We start from the raw sequence: 20,204 nt of genomic DNA, 5'->3' as shown, positions 1-20,204 counted from the left end.
CTAGTTCTGCAAGGCACTGACTGAATGACAACTTATTATTATTGGCTGGACTGAGCAAAAAACGGTCTGTTTTTCGCAAAAACGGGCCCATTTTTTGCCAAACAAATTGCATGCATAGCCTTTAGGAGGCTTATAGAGTACTCCTGGGGGCTGGGGGGGAGGTGGATGAGCAAACAAAATGACCCCTTTTTCACTCATTTCTGCCTTCCCCAGGCCCCAGGGGCTCTTTGAAAGCCTTCTACAGGCTTTGCACGGCCATTTTGGTGAGTGGGGGGAGGGCGCTTCGGAAGACAAAAAATGCTGTATTCAGTGTATAAGATGCACCCAGATTTTCAGCCTCTTTTTTGAGGGAAAAAGGTGCGTCTTATACTCCGAAAAATACGGTAACTAGACTTAGCACATATTTCTAATATCTAATCATAAAATTATCTTAATCCTGTGATTAATGCATATACTTTATAGATACAAAATGTTGTTTTTTCTTAATCTACTTTACTCATAAATAAACTTTTCTAAACAATATACTAACCTATTCCAATTGAAGCGGGACATTTGGTCTTATTTTTTATTTCTGTACGAATAACATTTGCTAGCTCATCTGATGTCAAACCAGTCTCTGCAAGGATTTCAGTGGTATCTACCAGTGCTTCATCACAACTGACAGCTTCAATGTTGTGAGTATAGCTATCAATAAAGTCAAGGAATTAAAAAGAAATAGTAGGAACAAAATTAAGTTATTCAAAATTAAGCATATTTACAAGCATTTAATATTCATTTTATAGTCAAACCCCAATACATAGGAAGTTTCCAATTTTTGGAAAAAATATTTTAAAGTATAGGTAAAAGGTAAAGGTTCCTCTAGCACATAGGTGCTAGTCGTTCCTGACTCTAGGGGGTGGTGCTCATCTCCATCTCCCTTTCAAAGCCAAAGAGCCAGCACTGTCCGAAGACATCTCTAAGGTCATGTGGCCAGCACCACTAAATGCCAAAGGCGCACGGAACACTGTTATCTTCCCACCAAAGGTGGTCCCAATTTTCTACTTGCATTTTTATGAACTTTTGAACTGCTAGGTTGGCAGAAGCTGGGACAAGTAACGGGAGCTCACCCTGTTACACAGCACTAGGAATTCGAACCGCTGAACTGCCGATCTTTTGCTCGACAAGCTCAGCATCTTAGCCACTGAGCCACCATGTCCCTTTTAAAATATAGATACCTGTTGTGACTCAGCAGTTCTGCTGAGAGTTTTTTCGGGATACAAAATTCAGTATGCAGCTGGGGCTTGTGGGAGGAGGTTTGGAGATAAAAGGACAGATGCTGCCACGCCCCAGTCGCTGGAGTCAACGTTGTTCCTTCGTGTGTTCCGTGTTTGGTTTGTACAACATTGTTTGGTCATCAGTCGTGGTTTATGTAAGATTCACTTGGATAAGTGCTCTGTATGTCTGTAACCCTGATTCAGAGAGACTTTGGAAGAAATGTTTTGCTTTCGTTTTGTTCAAATTGAGTTGCCGTAAGAAAGATTTGTTTTCATTACGTTATCTGGTCAAAGACTGTATTTCTGTTATTTTCTGGGCTCAAAGCCAGTTTGAACTGAAAACTGATAAAGACAAGTCCTTTTAAGTTGCCTGCCTGCGTTTGTTAACGAGGGGGGGTCAGAACAGATTGACTCCAGCCACATAAGCCTCCATTTCATTAACTATGGAACAATTACAGGCTACACAGATGCAACTCGCGCAGCAAATGGCTGTCCTGTCGGATCATATTCAGCAGTTGCAGAGAGCTGCAAGACCCCCCCCCCCAGCCAAGGAGGAAGTGCCCAATTGCCATGCCAGATAAATATGATGGAAGTTTGGCTATGTTTACTGCGTTTCTGGGACAATGCCAGCTGTTTATTAGCCTGAGAGCGGAGGACTTTCCCACTGACCGGACGAAGGTGGGATTCATGATCAGTTTGCTCTCAGGCACGGCTGCCCGGTGGGCCACTCCCTTGTTAGTGCAACAGAGCCCTCTGCTGGATGACTTCCAAGGCTTCTGCCAGCATTTCAAACGGATGTTTGAAGATCCGATCAAAGGGGAACCAGCTGCCAAAAGTTTGAAATCCTTGCAGCAGGGTACTGGGTCATTGCAAGAATATGTGTCTGAATTCAGGCTACATAGCCAAGATTCCACATGGAATGAACCTGCTTTAATGGACACGTTCCAAGATGGATTGTCTGAGGCCTTGCAGGATGAACTGGCGAAGGTGGACAGGCCACCGACGTTGGACGCGTTGGTCCACCTGTGCCTCTGGATAGACACCCGGCTGCAGAGGCGAAGGCCTCGCTGGGTATTCCAGGAAACCACCAGCATGCCAGTTCAGCAAGAGACTGCAGTGGACTGGGAGGAGCCCATGGAGTTGGGTGCTGTCTGACCTCGGGTGTCACGGACAGAGAAGGACAGAAGACGTGCGGAGGGATTGTGTTTTTACTGTGGGGATCTTGGAAACCTGGCAGGGAGTTGCCCCAAGAAGAATCGAAGGCTTGTGCGGACTGCAACCGTCCCTCAGCAACGCACGATCAAGTCGGACAACCAGCACGTTGGTGCGGCCGTGTTACCCCGCTCGCACAGGATAGCGTGCGTTCGGGGGGTGTAGAATCCCAGGGCGGATGCCCTGCCGAGTAAAGTAAAGAACTCCGACCCTGTGAACTTGCTTCCACCTCGGACTGTTCTACCCGTTACAACCTGCGCTGCTGTTTGTCATCCCGGGAGAATGCAGTCTCTGGTATGGGATGCGCAGCGGGGTGACGACTGGGTGGAGTGACAAAAGGCGGAAGTGAGGCCGGCGTCCCCATGGACTTTGGAAGGGGATCTTTTGAAGTGTGTCGGGGCCGGCTCTATGTTCCCGCAGGGCACATCCGTCGACGGGTGCTCTCGCAGATTCATTGCACGTCTGCATCAAGACATTGGGGGTTTGTTTGGACGTTGTGCCTGGCCTCCCGTCAAGAAATTCCAGTTAATTTGTTTTCATTACGTTATCTGGTCAAAGACTGTATTTCTGTTATTTTCTGGGCTCGAAGCCAGTTTGAAATGAAAACTGATAAAGACAAGTCCTTTTAAGTTGCCTGCCTACGTTTGTTAACGAGCCGTCAAGGGGGATGTGTGTCAGAACAGATACCTATTTATTAAATTCATTTGCCACCCATCTTTCCATAGATGCTGTATTGTGAAGTGACAATAACCATATTACACACTTCATTTTATAAGTAAAATATAAAACCTGAACCTGAGAAGCATAATTGTTTCAACTATTTTTCACATATTTACATCTGGCTGTTCAATCAGACATCAATAAAAACTCAAGTTGGAAAGTAGAATAATGGAGCATGGCTTTAACTAAGCTGGCTTAAAATAACTATGTTAATCTGTAATTAAAAGTAATATATTTTGTAATAAAATTTCTATTTTGCTGAGATTAAAAGGTAATCTGATCCTGGAATAGCTTGTTATTCAGAAATATTTGGGTGGCTTTTGTGAGATGAGGCTATAGAAAAAAAAGATAAATCATAGTAGAAAATATAGGATATTTGTACATTGTTGAAGAGGTGCTTAATAAATTCATAAGTAAAACAAATAGCACATAATATTTTATCAAATTGCATTACAAAGCAATCAGAAGAATTTCATAAAAAAAGTTTTTGGGAGTTATTCTTTGTCTAAAATAAACATTTTAACAACTTATATAACTTGAAACATTTACCTTGCCAATGTTTCATACATAGTTTGTGCAACTTCTTTGTATGCGTGAAAGTCATAGGGAACAGCTTGAAGATTTGGGCACAAGCGTTTTGCTTGTCCAAAAAACATTCCATTCTTTATACCAGCTTGCCTAAATAAAAAAACAATTCCGTAGGGGTTCAAAATAATCAATTAATGAAATTAAAATAATTATCTTACATGAAGCATATTAAGTAGTTAAGCAACTATTTCATTCTATTTTTTAAATTCAATTATTTATGTTACATAATATAGTGGCAAATATATACCTTAACTCACGAAGTATAATATTCCTACTGTAATTTGCACAACAAAAGCGCAAGTCTTTCTACAAATGTGTCAGAATATTTAAAAAAATATTTTAATAAACAACCAACTAAATAAATATGTTTTATCTATTTAAAGAGAAAGACTATAGAAAGACTATATTCTGCAACCTCCAACTGACAAGAAATAATTTCCTCTTACCTGGCTTCATAACTGCAAGATGCAATTTCTGCCATTGATGACACAGAAATATCAATATCACTTTTATTCAATTCGGCAGAATCTTGACTATCATCATCTGTTGAGTCAGCATCATCAATTTCTATTTGAAAATAATGTTATTAAGTCATCATTTACATTTTAAAATTAAATTTTATTTACAGTAATTAAAAAGTTACCTAAGAAAAATATTTTCTATATGGCAGAAATTTGCAACAGGCTATAATCTTAATGTACTTCAAAACTTGATAATTGATCTGCCCTCCCTTCCCATTAACAAATCAAATAATTTACAGGCTATATAAAAACCAACACCCAATAAAATACACATTGCAGAATGCAGAACAATTTGATAGTTTTTGATACCAGTCTTCATATTTAATGCACTATATTTGTACAGCTTAGTATGTCTCACTGTAGGAAATTCAGAAGATATGCTTGACAGCAAATGCCACTGAAAATACTATTAGATAAACCTATTTATTACTTATGACAATTCCATGTATTTGAAATCTTCTGCATGCTGCTGGCTACATCCAAGCAAAATTCTGTCAGTAAACTCTGCAACCAGTAATGGCAATAGTAATAGCATTTGCACTTGGACTTATATACCACATCACAGTGTTTTACAGCCGTAAGTGGTTTACATATTGCCCCTAACAATCTGGGTCCTCCTTTTACCAACCTCAGTATGGAAGGCTGAGACCACCTTGAGCCTACTGGCAGCAGAATTAGTGACAATACTGCATTCTAACAATGCAGCATTTTTAATTTCACACAATTGTTTTTCTGTGGCAAGATGCAAATTGTTACTATCTTAGTTATTGTTAAGAAAAAAGTGTTTATAAATCTACTCATTTTAAGCCTGGTTCTATAAATTAATCTGCAGTATTTTACAAATTAATTTGGTGTAATATTCATAAAATTTAACTAGATCTACTTCCAAACAGGTATTTAAAGGATTGTGACATTATCACAAATATTGTAGGTTGATATAACAAACTTTGTTCTTGAAATGAGAATAATTCTTTCCCCTTTTGAATTGAAAAAAATCCTCATTCTTTAAAAAATGATATATTTATTAAACCAAAGGACTTTTTAAAATGTTTTTAATAAAAATGGAAATAAACCTAGTGTTTTTAAAATAGAATAACAAAAATATGCCAATTTCATAGGTAATGCACATCCACTTAAGCATATTAGTAAGTCAGGATATTTCAATTATTTCCTTCGATAGTATGAGTTAGTCATTATTTCTCCCAAATATATTTTATAAAGCCATTAAATATCTTTTTTGCTGTTATATTATGCCCAAATTAGGCAGAATTATGGAGAAAATTGGCTCTTGTAATGAACTGCATACTAAGTATGAGTAAAAAAGAATATTCCAGAGCTATAGCATGCAAAAACAAGGGAAGTTTCTCTTCTTATATAAATATTGTGAGAAGCATGCACACTTATAATCACTTCTTGCTAGAAAAATATAATGGATGCAAACATTCCTCCCCCCTTTTCTGCCTCATGTAAAGTACAAAGGAAGTCCTACTCTAACATTCTAATACTTTTAGAAGTAAAAATACAATAATTTGGATTAATTTACACATAAACACACACCATGAATAGTTATGTTTTCTCCTCTTCAGTACTTCTGAAGGTTGCTAAAAAATACAGAATGACTTGAATGTGAAATTTAGGGTGCACTTATTTTCACAAATGATACTCAAGATAAAGAATGTAGTAGATGAGAAAAGTGGGAGACAGAACATGGACAAGCTGCTATCTCTGATAGTTCATCACTATCATTCGGATGGCAGTGTCATTCAAGTTGTCCAACATATCTGCAAGTGCAAATTAGAGCAAATTATGCCCTGAACAACAAGAACAATGTCCTTAATCCATCTGTTTCTCTGCCCTGGCATTAGATGATGTCATCATCTTGTCTATCTTCATGACTTCGATGGGCTCCTCCACAGTGCAGCACAGCAGATCCCCCCTTAAGTTGATGAAGTCACTTCATGTAATTCAGGGGCAATGGAAGACACATTTTTCTCACTGGAAGGCAAGGTAGAGAACCTCTCATCAAAAGTTGGGAAACTAGACAGACGCATGGTGAATGTGGAGCAACGGATGGAGAAATCAGAGGCCAGGACCAAGTCTGTGAAAAAGAAATCGCTGAGAATAAATCTGTATCTAGTGTGATTTTAAAAAAATGTTGCTCTCTAGAATGAGAATTGAAGATATTGGGCTTGAGGATACTGGCAGATGTGGATAAGGCAATAACTCATTCTTTATGTATGTTTAATTCCTTCTGTCTTTGTGTTAGGTTTTGTCAACACATTGTAATTATTGTACCTGCCCTTAAAGATATACTCCCAAGAAAGAAGTATAGAGAAGAATGCCATCAAATGTAGAATAATGCAACTGATGTATAAAAACTATTAAAGATTGAATCCTGGATCTCTTTAAGAAAATCAATTTGTCCAAAAAGAGGCAATATAAGCAAGGACCATCCTCAGTGAATAAGCAGGTTGTAAAGATGGGGCTGATGTTGCAGATACCTGAATAAAGTTACACTAAGGAATTCACTGACCTTTAAAACAACTTTATCTAGTAGACTGTAGAGAAGATCACCAGAACAAAAGTATGGAGAATATGAGGTATTGATAAGTGATATTTGTTCTTTATCAGAACATGATTAGTCATGTGTAATAAATTTTCATTCACATTTACACATGAATGAACTGTGTTGTATGTAGATGATTTATTAGAGTGGAATTCATCAGTAAGCTAAACACATTTGAACATCTGCCCATCCAAACCTTTTATTTTGTTTCAGTGTCTACCATCCTATATAACATATATTGCCAATCAAGTATTCCACAATACAATAAATTCTCAAATTTCTCACTTTTCTCTAACAGTTAGCAAGCTAAAATACCTGTAAATAAATACACACTGCAGTATGTATGTATGTATGTATGTATGCATGTATGTATGTATATATATATGTATGTATAATCTTTATTGTCATTGTACTTAAATACAACAAAATTGGTTATACAACGAAATTGGTTGTATGTAGGGATTGTGAAAAAAATATGCAGTTAAAATTTTTAATTATCTACCTACAAAATATTTTTTTTAAAAACCACCACGATTGTATTTGCCTAGAAATGAAAAACATGTGAGCCTAAATTATAAAAAATCTTATTCTCCACTATATGAATGGGGAGAGATAATTGTAATTTTTTCTTTTCCTTCTTGGAAATGCAAGCCTTATATAAGTTTATAAAACAGCATGATCATCATAGATATCCTTTGGTAAACAAGAATTTTTGAACCACACTTATACAGGACATTTTGTTCAACTTTATAAAATGGAGCCTGTTAACTCAGAAATGAACTACTTCTGACCCTATAGAGAAGATAAAACAAATGTTATATCTTCTATGATAGAATTTATTCAGTAAGATGAAGAAAAGTGGAAACATGGGTAGAGTGGGGCTTTTGTGGCATTACAAAGATTATACTATATTCATTATGCCAGACACTAGCTCAAGGTGGTATCTGCCCCAAATGAAAAGGAATCTATTCTAAGACAATGTACCATAGAATCACAGAAATCTCTAAGGTTCAGAGAGACACAAAATATTTTACTGTTTAGTTATTTTGCTGAAGTGCTAAAACAGAGTCTTATCTATTTATAATAGATATAGGGCTGTCAATCTTAAATAGAATAAAACAACATATAAAAGTGACCCCCCCCCCCCCAAAAAAAAGAAAATTAAATGCATCATGCACAACAACCAAGTCACCATAACACTCCTACTCCAAATATACATGAACTGGATTCAGTTCCGATCTGAGCGCAATGCCTGGGTGAAGATCCAGGTCTTAATAGTCTTCAGTCTTCTAGACGTCTAAGAGAATAAGGGAGTTCTGAATCTTAGGGAAGCTAATCAATATTAATCAATACTGGGAAAATGTTATGATATATGATATAATTAAATATTATGGATGTTCAGCTAAAATAGGATATGAGGATTTGATGTTAATAGAGGATTTTACAAGTAAGTAAATGAAATGTCAGCATGTGTTATGGATTAATTCTTTGGCATAGCTAAGGATGAAGGATGTTTAAATAACTATAGGTAATTAAAACTGGAGGTATAATGATGTTAATATGGTAAACATTTGAGTTAAGAAATTTGAATTAATATGAGTTAATGGAAGAGAAGCACCAAAGCATGTTGTAACCAGTTGATAGACTTCTTCTTTTTTATAATAGATACCTGTGTTTTGTTTTTTTTCCTGCCTTGTCCTTTGTCGTTTTTGTCTTTTTTTTTTTTTTTGCCTTTTCTTTTTGATTTTTTCTTTTCCCACTGGTGTGGGCAGGTATTGTTCAAGATTATTACTTTTATTAATATCTTTAAATAATAATTACAGTCAAATGAAAATGGATATATAATAATGCTTGAGTTAATATGAGTTATGTTTGTTGATTGTGGAGGAGATGTACCAAAGTTTATCTGTAATCGATTGATACATTTTCTACAGATGTAAAGAAAGATGCTGTATTTGTTTCAATTAAAATTAAAAAAACATTTATTAAAAAAAATAATCTTAGGGAAGCTTTTTCATAGGGCAGCATCTGCTACAGAGAAGTCCAGCCTCCAAACTCCTGCCAGATAACAGAGAGAGTGCTCACCCTATATTTGATCTTTGGGACAGGAAAACACCCTCAGTGTGAGACAGCCCTGTAAGTAAACTGGACCCACGCTTTATAAGGCTTCAAAGGTGATAATTAATATCTTGAATTGCACCTGGAAAGAAAATGTTTGGGCAATGCCCATAATATGTAGTTGAAGTGCAGTAATTGAAGTGCTGGAGGCCCACTATTATAGAGAGTCCACACAGGAACAGTCCATTCCAAGACTTTTAGTGCATGTTCACTTCTGGCCATGACTAATAATGCCTCTAGACAATTGTACTAGCGCTAAAGGAATATTTATGAGTTCCCTCTTAAACCTCACTGGGTCTATCAGTCTCCTGGAGTGAGAATATCAAATTAGCCCTTCTTCCTTGCAATGGACAGATTCAAGAACTTCAGGACCATAGGAAGTAATCTGTCCATGGCAAGAGACTGATGTAACATCCATCAACACCTCATGATATTCCAATGTCCCATAACAACAAAAACAAAATCAAATGTGGGACTTTCTTAAATCATTTTTGACTCTGGGAGAAGAATACAGAATGACGTCCCAAGGACTATCAATTTAGGGAAATTCATTGCCATTTCAATCACAGAATCAAGAAGTTAAAGTAGGGATACTGTTACATGTGGAGACTCTAGAAAGAGTACAGAGAAGAGCAACAAAGATGATTAGGGGACTGGAGACTAAAACATATGAAGAACAGTTGCAGGAACTGGGTATGTCTAGTTTAATGAAAAGAAGGACTAGGGGAGACATGATAGCAGTGTTCCAATATCTCAGGGGTTACCACGAAGAAGAGGGAGTCAAACTATTCTCCAAGGTACCTGAGGGTAGAACAAGAAGCAATGGGTGGAAACTAATCAAGGAGAGAAGCAACTTAGAACTGAGGAGAAATTTCCTGACAGTTAGAACAATTAGTCAGTGGAACAGCTTGCCTCCAGAAGTTGTGAATGCCCCAACACTGGAAGTCTTTAAGAAGATGTTTGATAGCCATTTGTCTGGAACTGTATAGGGTTTCCTGCCTAGGCAGGAGGTTGGACTAGAAGACCTCCAAGGTCCCTTCCAACTCTGCTATTGTATTGTATTGTATTGTATAAACATAGAAGGGAGGGAGGGAGACAAGAAACAGTCTTGGCTGACTCTTGAGGGCCAAATTCACAAACAGGGCTTCATATGTATGCTGCAGCATCTTTCAGGGCTAACAGAAACTCCCAATAACAACAGCCGTATCAGCATCCATTCCTGGACTCATGGCTGATACCGCGAAATTGATAGGAAGTGTGAGCTTGAGGCTATGCAGGTTTGTTGCAGTGAGGGTGTCAAGACTGACTCGAACTTTCACCTATATTCCATTTTGTTCGCAGCTGGACAAAGAATATGGTGGTGGTGAATTGGAATGCAAGAGTGAGGGGAATGGCATCATTGGTTCCCATGAGACATTACTCACCCCCTCAAGGGCACCACAACAGATGTCACAGTATGGCCAGCTGATTCTCATAACAAAACAAATAGAAGTGATTGGTGGACATAATGGACTATGGGTGGCCCATGGGGAAAGGGGTAATAAGTATGTGTGCTTTTCTGCAGAAAGCCAGAGCTGGTTTGCTTCTTCTGTGCCAATGTTGATTTATTCAGTAAAGTTTATACTCTTGGTAAAATGTCCAAGGAGTTTCTTTTTCTGGATTTCCCAACTGGACAGTTGACATTAAACCAGCTCTTATGGATAGCTGGTACTGCTAGGGCTTGTCTCAGTGCTGGAGCTTGAGGTGACCAGGGCTGCTGGGATTTGAGGTCAGTGCTGGGGCTTGAAACTAGCTGGCATTGCTGAGGCTTGCTGCAGCACTGAGCTTACTATGCCATTCTGGCTGGTGCTGGGCCTGAAACAGAGCTGAAGCAGTGGTAGCAGATTGAGATTGCTAAAGGCTACCACCACTGAGGAGTGCTCACTCACGTCATGCTGACGCAAGCCCAACAATTCCTAGTGCCCACCTGCAGCACATGCCCAGTCGGCCCTTAGATATCACCTGCTGCCCTGCCTGGCTGGAGTTTCTGCCTCTTCCCATATCATAGTCACAGAAGGTCTTAACTTAATGGCCTACGTAACAGCAACCGGGACTGCCCAAATTTCAGTCACTAAGCAGTGAAGTCATGAGCTGTGATGCTTTATGGCAGCCTCCCTTAGTGATGGAAATCCTGGTCCAAATTGCCATTGTAACCCAAGAATTATCTGTATTTTCAACAAAATTCAACAAAAACTATGAATTTGTTATTTTATTGCTCAAAATGCAACCCTTAAAATATAAATTATTACCAGCTTTAGTAAAAGCAAAACATTTAGATCTAGTACAGAACTATAAAAACATGAATATGACAGCTGAAATCTGGCTGCATAGTTTTCTGTCATTTTCAGTTTTGAACATGGCACATTCAATGTAAATAAAACAAAAAATACTCCCAAAAGCATATATACGTATATACGTATATGTATAATACGATCATCCTTAAGGGCCAAAAAACAAAAAAACCCAATTATTGCAGCTTTTGTTTACATAGCACTTTCTACTCTTGACTTGAAGATCTCAAGTACATATCCTGTGATAGATCATACAGTATTGGGATTAGGTAATATCAAATGAAATTGTTTTCATATAGTCTGCTATAATCTTGCTTCTATAGTTAACAACACTGAAAAAATGGAAAATATCTGCTTGACTTTGCTATTAGAGATTTCTTATTTTAAAAAAATATCTAAACTCACTAATTGTACAACGAAAAAAGCTATATGAATTATTGATAGAAAAACATATAAAAAGGAAGGTGGCCATTTTTTCCGAGATGTTTTGCTGATTTGAAAGTTCTTGGAAGCTTAAAAGCTTGTACACTATTTTCTTCACTTTAGATTGACCTAATAAACATCTTTAAAAATAAACATTGATTTTATTATCTTCACAGAATGATCATGTATCACCCACTAATTTATGTGTAATTCCTGATAATCAAAAAATTATAGACAACCATCCTTTTTTGCATAGATGTAAAGTGTAGATTGTACACCTGATTCTTGTCTAATCCAATATACACAGGGACACATACATTTTCTAGCAATAGAATATGCCTAGTATGATGATGATACTTCATTGAGATACTTCTCTAAAATCTGAGTTATGCTGTCATTATTTCATTCTAATGTACAGAGGCCAAGGGGGCAAGGATGGAGAAAAATGGGCTTTAATCCTACCAAGACTGAATGGCTATGGGTTCTGATACTCTCTGATCCTGGATCAAAAAGTTTTCTATTATTAGTTCTAGAAAGAGTTACATCCCCGAATCACAACCAATGCATAGTGTGGGGACTTTTCCTGAATTTACCGTTCTTGTTTGAGAAGCAGGTGACAACTGGGGCCAGGATAACCTTTGCACAATTCCAGTTTTGTGTTAATTGGGAGGCCTGGTCAGGATCTCTCATACCTTAGTTGTCTCTGGCCAGATTACGGCAATGTATTCACCGCAGATGAATATACGCAATGTATTCCTTCATGCAGAAGCTGCACCGGATCAGAATGCAGTATAGATAGTTATAAATGTAAAAACTCTACTATTTTCAAGCTACACTATCTCCTTTAGGCAATTCAGGGTGCTAGTAATTATCTATAAAGCCTATGGGGTACAAGTCTTGGTGGTTTGTAGGACCACCTAAGATTATTTTCTGCCAATCCTGCATGTTGGATTGGGCAAACTCTAGGTCAGTGATTGCAAACCTTTTTGGCACAGGGTGCCCAAACTAGAATGTGTGTGCATGTGTGCACACTGGAGTGCCAGAAACCTGAAGACCAGCTGGCGAGTGCACCTGCACGCGCCGGCCAGTTGCTGTATGAGTTTCTGGCACATACATGCGTTCTGGCCAGCTGGTTTCTGCATGTGCCAGAACACCGAAAACCCAAATACCACCTGGCCAGCACGCACATGCCTGTTTTTTGGCTGTTTTTTTGGCCATTTTCAGGCCATTGTTCAGGCCCTTTGGATTTAATTGTAATTTGTTCTTTGATTTTATTGATGCACATAGTTCAGAGTCATGACATGCATGCTAAGCAGCCATATAAATGTTTTAAATAAATAATATGGGTGGTACTACAATCTATCAATCTGGAAACATCCATATGTTATCCTTCATGGATTGTGATGTTTGTCTAAAGTATGGCTATTGCTACTGGAAGATCCTAATATGATTTTTCTTTCTGAAGGAAGCATTCTCATTGATAGTAGTAAAATTGAACATAGTTCTACAACTCTATTTTTCTCAAAATGGATGGTATATTTTCATACAGTTTTGAAATTACAACACATTTATTTAAAAGTATATTATAATATTATAATAATTTGGGTAGTATAAATGACAAACCCATAAATTCAACAGTATTTTTTACAATTTAAAAAACTACAGATTTGTACCTGTTCTGCCTTTCAATAATTTATTCTGATAATATTGCCTTTCCAGTTGTGGATTTGCACCAGGACATAACAATGCTTTTCCTGATCCTCGGTTACTTGTAACAGCCACTGGTGTTCCTGCAAATTACAATTAAAATATAAAACAAATCATACTGCTTCCATTTTTACAAAACTGAAAATATTCAGTTTGTTTCTGTTTCATAGATCTCAATTATTCATTTTAATATTATTTAGAAAATGTATATGGCTGACAAACCTGTGCCAACAAAACACAAAAATTATTATAAAAACAAAGTGTAATAGGATATAAGGTCAAATTCACAAGTCCTACAAACACACATATATATACTAATTGTCTGTGCTTATTCCAGAAGGTAAAGTCGGATTTTCATAGCTTTCTAGAAAGCTGGCAGGTTCACAATCTCTTAGGGAGACTGTTCAATGTGGCAGGAGTAGAAGTAGAGAAGACACATCTGCTGGGTCCTGAAAGCGACATTATTTCATAGAAGAGACTGGAACATACTCACCATATCAAATCTGGTTAAATGGATAGAAACTATTTGAAGCGAAGTAGTTCCATAAGTAATCTATTCTTGTACCTGTATGGCTTTAAATGTGATAATTGAATTCTACTGGAAACTAGTGCAGCTTATGCAGTAAAGCTGTGGCATGGGTAAATCTAGATGCTCTCAGTATTGTGTGTGCCACAACACTCTGGACTAGTTAATAATTCCAAATGCTTTTTAAGAGCAGTTCTATGTACAGGATGTTGTATTAATCCAACCAGGAAATGACTGGTTGACAGTGATCAAAATCTCCTGAGCCATCAACAAGAGTAACTGACTCACACAATGGAAAAACTAAAGGCACAAGTGCAGGTTAGGCAAAACCCCACTCAAAAACAATAACTGTGAGAAGGACCTTGGAGTCCTTAGTTGATGATCACTTAAACATGAACCGGCAGTGTGCAACAGCAGCCAAAAAAGCCAACACAATTCTCAGTTGTATAAACATAGGCATAGAATCAAAAGCATGTAAGTATTAGTACCACTTTATAAATCCTTAGTAAGCTGGTAACTAATACTGCATCCAGTTTTGGTCACCACATTACAAAAAAGATGTTGAGATTTTGGAAAAAGAGCAAAGAAGAGCAACTAAGATGATTAAAGGCCTGGAGACAAAAACATAGAAAATGGTTGCAAGAATTGGATATGGCTAGTTTAGAGAAAAGAAGGACTAGGAGTGACATGATAGCAGTATTCCAGTATATGAGAACTCTCACCACCCCAGCTAGACTACTACCTAGGGTGGGAACTGGAGCCTCTTGTCCCAGCCCCGAAAATAGCAGTTCAGGTAAGACCAACTGCCATTTTCCGGAGCAAGGGACAGGAGGCTCCAGTGGATGGGACCTATCAAAGCTAAATTCCATGGGCAGGGAACTAACGATCTGCAATAACCTGCTGTAGTACCCTGCGCCCAAAAGCCGCATCAGCCGATGCGAACACGTCCAACCTGTAATGCCGAATGAACAGCGATGGGGAAGCCCATGTAGCCATATTGCAAATGTCGCCTATCGGAGCCTGAGAGGCCCTAGCTGCCGAGGTGGCAGCACTCCTCAACGAACGTGTCATAATGCCGGCCGGCACAAGCAACCTCTGGGACTCATATGCCAGGGTAATAGCTAAGAGGATCCACCAGCTAATGGTGGAAGATGTCACCCTCTTACCCAGCGACGAAGGTTGGAAAGATAAGAATAGCGCCTCCGACCTCCAGAAGGAGACTGTCCACTTCAAGTAAATACACAGGGCCCGTCGGACATCCAACCGGTGCCACTGCTGTTCCCGTTCCCTAACCGGATCCAGACAAAAATCCAGAAGTACAACCTCCTGGGAACGATGGAAGATGGAATTTACCTTTGGCATAAAGGGCGGATCAAACCTCAACACAACCCTATTGTTGTGGAACACGCACAAATCCTCCATGGAGGAAAGTGCTCCTAACTCTGACACCTTTCTAGCCGACGTGATAGCGACTAAAAACACCACCTTAAGGGTTAGGAGCTTCAGGCTAACCGTCCTCAAGGGCTCAAAAGGCTCATCCATGAGAGCCCGCAACACGGTAGGGAGATTCCACATGGAGAATCTATGGACCACTGGAGGGCACAAGTTGGAGACCCCCCGAAGAAACCTCTTAACAACGGGTAGTTGGGTGAGGGGAACCGGGCCCTCGCCTGGGAGAACTGTAGCAAGGGCAGCCAGTTGCCTATGCACAGTGCTCTGGGAGAACCCTTTATCCAACCTGTCCTGGACAAAGTCCAGGACTTGTGGAACTGAGGCCCTGGTGGGCATCACCTGGTTCGCCTGACACCAGGCTATGAACGAAACCCAGGTAGAGTCATAAATCCTTGTAGTGGATTGTCTGCGCGAGGCCTCTATGGTTCTAATCACTCACAGTAACAGTTGAGCCTCCCTCAGGCGCTCCCGCTCAATCTCCACATGGCTAGTTGCAGCCAGTGTGGCTCCGGGTGCACTCGTTTCCCCTGGTGCAACTCTTATTTCCCGCTCTGGGATCCGCCATGGGGGCCGGATCGACAGGGTCATGAGATCCACAAACCAGGCCCTCCTTGGCCAGTGAGGTGCTACCAGGATCAGCTCTGCCTGCTCCCTGACTAGCTTCTGAACTACCCCGGGAATGGGGAGAGGGGAGGAAATGCATACAGTAGCCCATCTAGCCACCCTGTGCGAAGGTCGTTGACCCCCTCCATTCCCCGAGCTGGGAACCGAGAAAAGAACCGGGGAAGCTGGGCGTTGGCCGGAGTGGCGAAGAGGTCCACCACGGGTCGTCCAAACCTCTGGCAGATGCTCTGGAACAGCTCCAGGGAGAGGCTCCACTCTCCGTTGTCCACCGTCTCTCGACTCAGCCAGTCAGCCCGATGGTCGTCGATCCCCATAATGTGCTCCACCCGGATTGACCACAGGTGTCTCTCCACCCAGCTGCCCAGCGACATTACCTTGGCGTGCATTCCCTTGGAACATGTGCCGCCCTGTTGATTGATGTGGGCCTTGGCCGCCACATTGTCGATGAGGACCGGAATGTGATGACCATCAACGGAGATCCGAAAGTGTCAAAGTGCCAGATGGATCGCCAGTTGATATTGTGTCAGAGCTCCTGCCAGAACCACTGACCCTGCACCAACTGGGATCCCAGGGTCGCCCCCCAGCTGAAAGACTGGTGTCCATGGTGAGTACGAGGCGCTCCTGGTCCCTGAACTCGCACCCCTTGAGCAAGGCTGGGGACAGCCACCACTTGAGAGAGATCAGTACCTGGAGGTTGGCCTTGACCCTGGCCGGTGAGCTGCTGGTGTTGGCCCTCTGGAATGGCAGGAGTCGCCACTGCAAAGTCCTGGCGTGCAGTCTTGCCCACGTCACTACCTCGATGCAGGAAATGCAAGCTGGAGAGAAGGGCTATGGGAACATAACGGTCCCTACAGACCTGCTTAACCATTTTAACCAAACTGGACCTACAGTCTGGGGAGAGAAAAACCTTTCCTGAATGGGAATCTATAACTGCCCCCAAGTGGAGGATTCTAGTGGACGGGGAAAGAGAACTCTTTTCAAAGTTAACAGAAAACCCTAACCTTTGTGGTGTGTCTATAACTTACAAAAGCCCCCCCCCCCTCGCCTGGCCCGGACACGTCATCCAGGTAGCAGTGTAACCTAATGGGAAACCCTCTCAAGTATGCTGCCACTACTGCCAGTACCTTGGGTACAGAAGATGACCCAAATGGCAGGGATATTGGTAATGGCGCCCCACAAAGGAGAACCAGAGGAAGCGCCTGTGATCTGGGAGTATGGGGATATGGAGATAAGCCTCCATAAGATCTACAGAAGTCATGTAATCCCCCTCCCGAATACCTGCCACAATGGACTTAAGGGAGGGCATCTTGAATTTGCTGTAAACCAAATATGGGTTCAGCAGCTTCAAGTCGAGGATAGCTCTCCACCCCCCACCCAAAGACTTGGGTACAAAGAACACATTTGAATAGAACCCCCGACTCACCTGGTCTGTCGGCACCGGTTCCACTGCAGTGATGTCAAGCAGGTGTTTAATAGCCTGATGCATTAGCCTGTGTTTTTCTATGTGTTAGGCTGGGGGAAATGTACGGAAGAAATTAGGGGGAATGGAAAGGAACTCTAAACGAAAGCCATGGGTGACTGTACCAGACATCTGTAGAAATTTCCACCCAGGCCTCGGAGAAGAGAGCCAGGAGACCACCAATGGGTGGCGTTGGGACTGACCTACTTGCCCCAGCGGTAAGGGTGACCACCTCCCCCTCAAAAGAGACACTTACTCTGTTGTTGAAACTGACCCCTGTCCCTATTGTAACTGTGCTCGGGCTGCCTCTCTAACCTGGGGGAAGAGTACCTACTGTGCTGAGCTTCCTGTTCCTGAGGCTGGTACGAGGACTTGCAGTAGAACGGAGTGGACTTTTGCTCCACCCTCTTCGCCGAGGTGGTTAGGACCTTTTTCTTATTCTTGCCTTCCACGAGGAGCGTGTCAAAAGCAGCTTTGACATGTTGTCCGCTTGCCAACTCCGGAGTCAAAGAAGGTGACACGAGGTGACGGATGATGCCATAGCCCTGGAAGCAAACTTCATGGCATTCAACGTGGCATCTGCCGAAAACTGAGCCACCGCCACTAACTTGTTCAGGTCCTGGTGCAGCTGAACATCTTCCAGGGAAATGCACTCCTGGATCTTCTCCATCCACAAGATAGCCGATGCCGCAGCCTTGATGGCCCAAGCTGCAGACTGGAACGCCTTCCTGAGCATCATCTCCACCTTTCTGTCATCCGCCTTCAGGTTGTCAGCCACATCCTTTGCCACTAGAGAAGCAGGAGGTGCCAATGCAACCACAGGTGGGTCCACGATGGGTAGCTGCAAGGCTTGGGAAAAATCTGGCTCTATGTTATAAAAATGTCTACCATTGCTGCCAGGGTCAGGGAAAGCTGTAGGCTTCTCTCATTGTTTCTTCACCACTTCCAAGAAAAGGTGAGGAGCAGGAATCTCCTCCTTAACAGCTTTGGGCTCAGAGAAAACCGGACCCTGAGGTTTCTTTGCTGCAGATCCCTCTGTGGCTCCTTCCTTGGCTCAATCTTTGGCTGCTTCCTTATCCCCCTCCCCCTCTTCTACCTGTGCAGTAACACATGCTTTGCGCAGAAGGGACCAGAACAAATTTGGGGGGAAAAGGCCAGTAAAGGCCGGAGGATCCGGTTTATCATCCTCCTCATCCTCAGACAGGTCAAGATCCCTTTGGGCCTTCTCCCCCGATACTGAACCTTCACTAACCAGAGAAGGGGAGACGGGGTGGCTCACTGGAGTGGAGGGAGGGTGTGCCTGAGAGGAACTGGCCCTAGGGGGTCTTGCCTTGATCCGTTACCTGTGCCCTAACTGCCTGCTGCTGGACACCAGCTGCAATGCCAGAGGAGATAGCCCGCTCAATAAGGCTCTGCAACCCCCTGGGAAGATTATCCATATCCAGGGAATCCCAGGAGGAATTCCCAGGAACCTGAGCTGCCTCAGCCTGGGGTGCCAGAATAGGCCTAGGTAAGGCCTGATCCCCTTTGGGATCCTCATGGATACAGGTATCCTCCAGATCCATTTCCTGGTCCTCCAGGGAAAGGAGTGGTGATGGGGAAACCTCCCCCAAAAAAACCTTCCTAGGGAATCCGGAGAACTGGGGGGGGGACGGGGACAGGCAGAGACCCACCCCTCAACGGAGATCTACAGCAAGGGGGAGAAGTGCTGAGCCTGCCCTGCTGGGCCCTCAACTTCTCTGCTCTAGAAAAGGTCTTGGAGATGGCTTTGTGTCTCCTAAGCTCATCTCTCTGGGCGGCTCGTGAGGGATGAGAGGCAGCAGCCGCCTTTTGAGCCCTGTCAGAGGCAGTAGGGTGCTGCCTGGAAGATGGGCCCTCCCCAGGGGAAGGTGGAGGTGAAGGGGACCTTCCCGCCTCCTCAGCCATCCTCACCACGCGTAAAACTCACAGCCCTCCTTGTGAAGCCTCCTCCACACTCCTCTCTTCGGCTGCAATAGAAAAAGGGAGAAAAAGAGGAAAAACCCACTGTTTCTAAAGCTTCTAGGCAGCCCCCACTGTAATGGCAAGCACGGCGTGCTATGGAGGCTGCCCTCAAGGCTTGCCTTGGCTCCCAGCGCCCACGCGCCCTTCCACCGCGCGCTCACAGCTTTAAAAATAGTCTTCGCGCTCTTGCAAGCGCTGCCGGTCCCTCCACGGCTCGATTGCAGCCGCCGAAGTGTTCAGCCAGGTAATTATGCCGAAGGGAGGCCATAGGGCTGGAAATCCCAAGCTGCAAGCGTCCTGATCACCCAGGAGTCAGGCAGAATCGCCATGTGGCCAGCGCGGTCCAAAATGGCCACCGCAAGGGTGACCGAGGCCTCCCCAGCATCCAGCAATCCTAGCAATTTCCCTGGTGGCCAGTAAAAGGAACCACTGCAGATCACTTACTGGCAGGATCAGGAGGTGCTTTTCCAGGAGGCAGTAGAGGCAAGGAGGGTCCAGTAGGTGTAGTAATAGGAGAAAAGTTTTTTGCGTCTCTTTTTGGCCGGACTGAGATGAAACTGGAAAGGAAAGTGTGGAGCAGAGAGGCGTGGCTTCAGCTTCATCCCAGTCTCGTGGTCAATTGGGCATGTTAATACCATCCACTGGAGTCTCCTATCCCTCGCTCCGGAAAGCAAGTGTAACAACTTGCCTTCAGAAATTGTAGGTGCTTCATCACTTGAGGT

The 20,204-nt window shown here is 42.2% G+C and overlaps 1 protein-coding gene across 5 annotated transcripts in view; it reads right to left on the bottom strand.

The window, feature by feature from the left end:
* The window catches only part of REV1 (REV1 DNA directed polymerase), a 62,011-nt gene that overhangs the window by 26,415 nt on the left and 15,392 nt on the right, over positions 1 to 20,204 (bottom strand). For all 5 annotated transcript variants that reach the window (XM_014060051.2, XM_087726663.1, XM_087726661.1 and 2 more), the window contains 4 exons: positions 13,405 to 13,521; positions 4,220 to 4,340; positions 3,735 to 3,863; positions 530 to 684 (listed from right to left, as the gene is read on the bottom strand). In XM_014060051.2, coding sequence (XP_013915526.2) covers positions 530 to 684; positions 3,735 to 3,863; positions 4,220 to 4,340; positions 13,405 to 13,521 — 522 coding nt within the window. The remainder of the gene's footprint in view (positions 1 to 529; positions 685 to 3,734; positions 3,864 to 4,219; positions 4,341 to 13,404; positions 13,522 to 20,204) is intronic.

This window comes from Thamnophis sirtalis, unplaced genomic scaffold, assembly GCF_051295495.1.
Source record: "Thamnophis sirtalis isolate CommonGarterSnake01/CBP01778 unplaced genomic scaffold, rThaSir2_p1.2 scaffold_12, whole genome shotgun sequence".
In the NCBI taxonomy this organism is placed as follows: Eukaryota; Metazoa; Chordata; class Lepidosauria; order Squamata; family Natricidae; genus Thamnophis; species Thamnophis sirtalis.
This window is presented reverse-complemented; position numbering and strand designations above follow the sequence as displayed.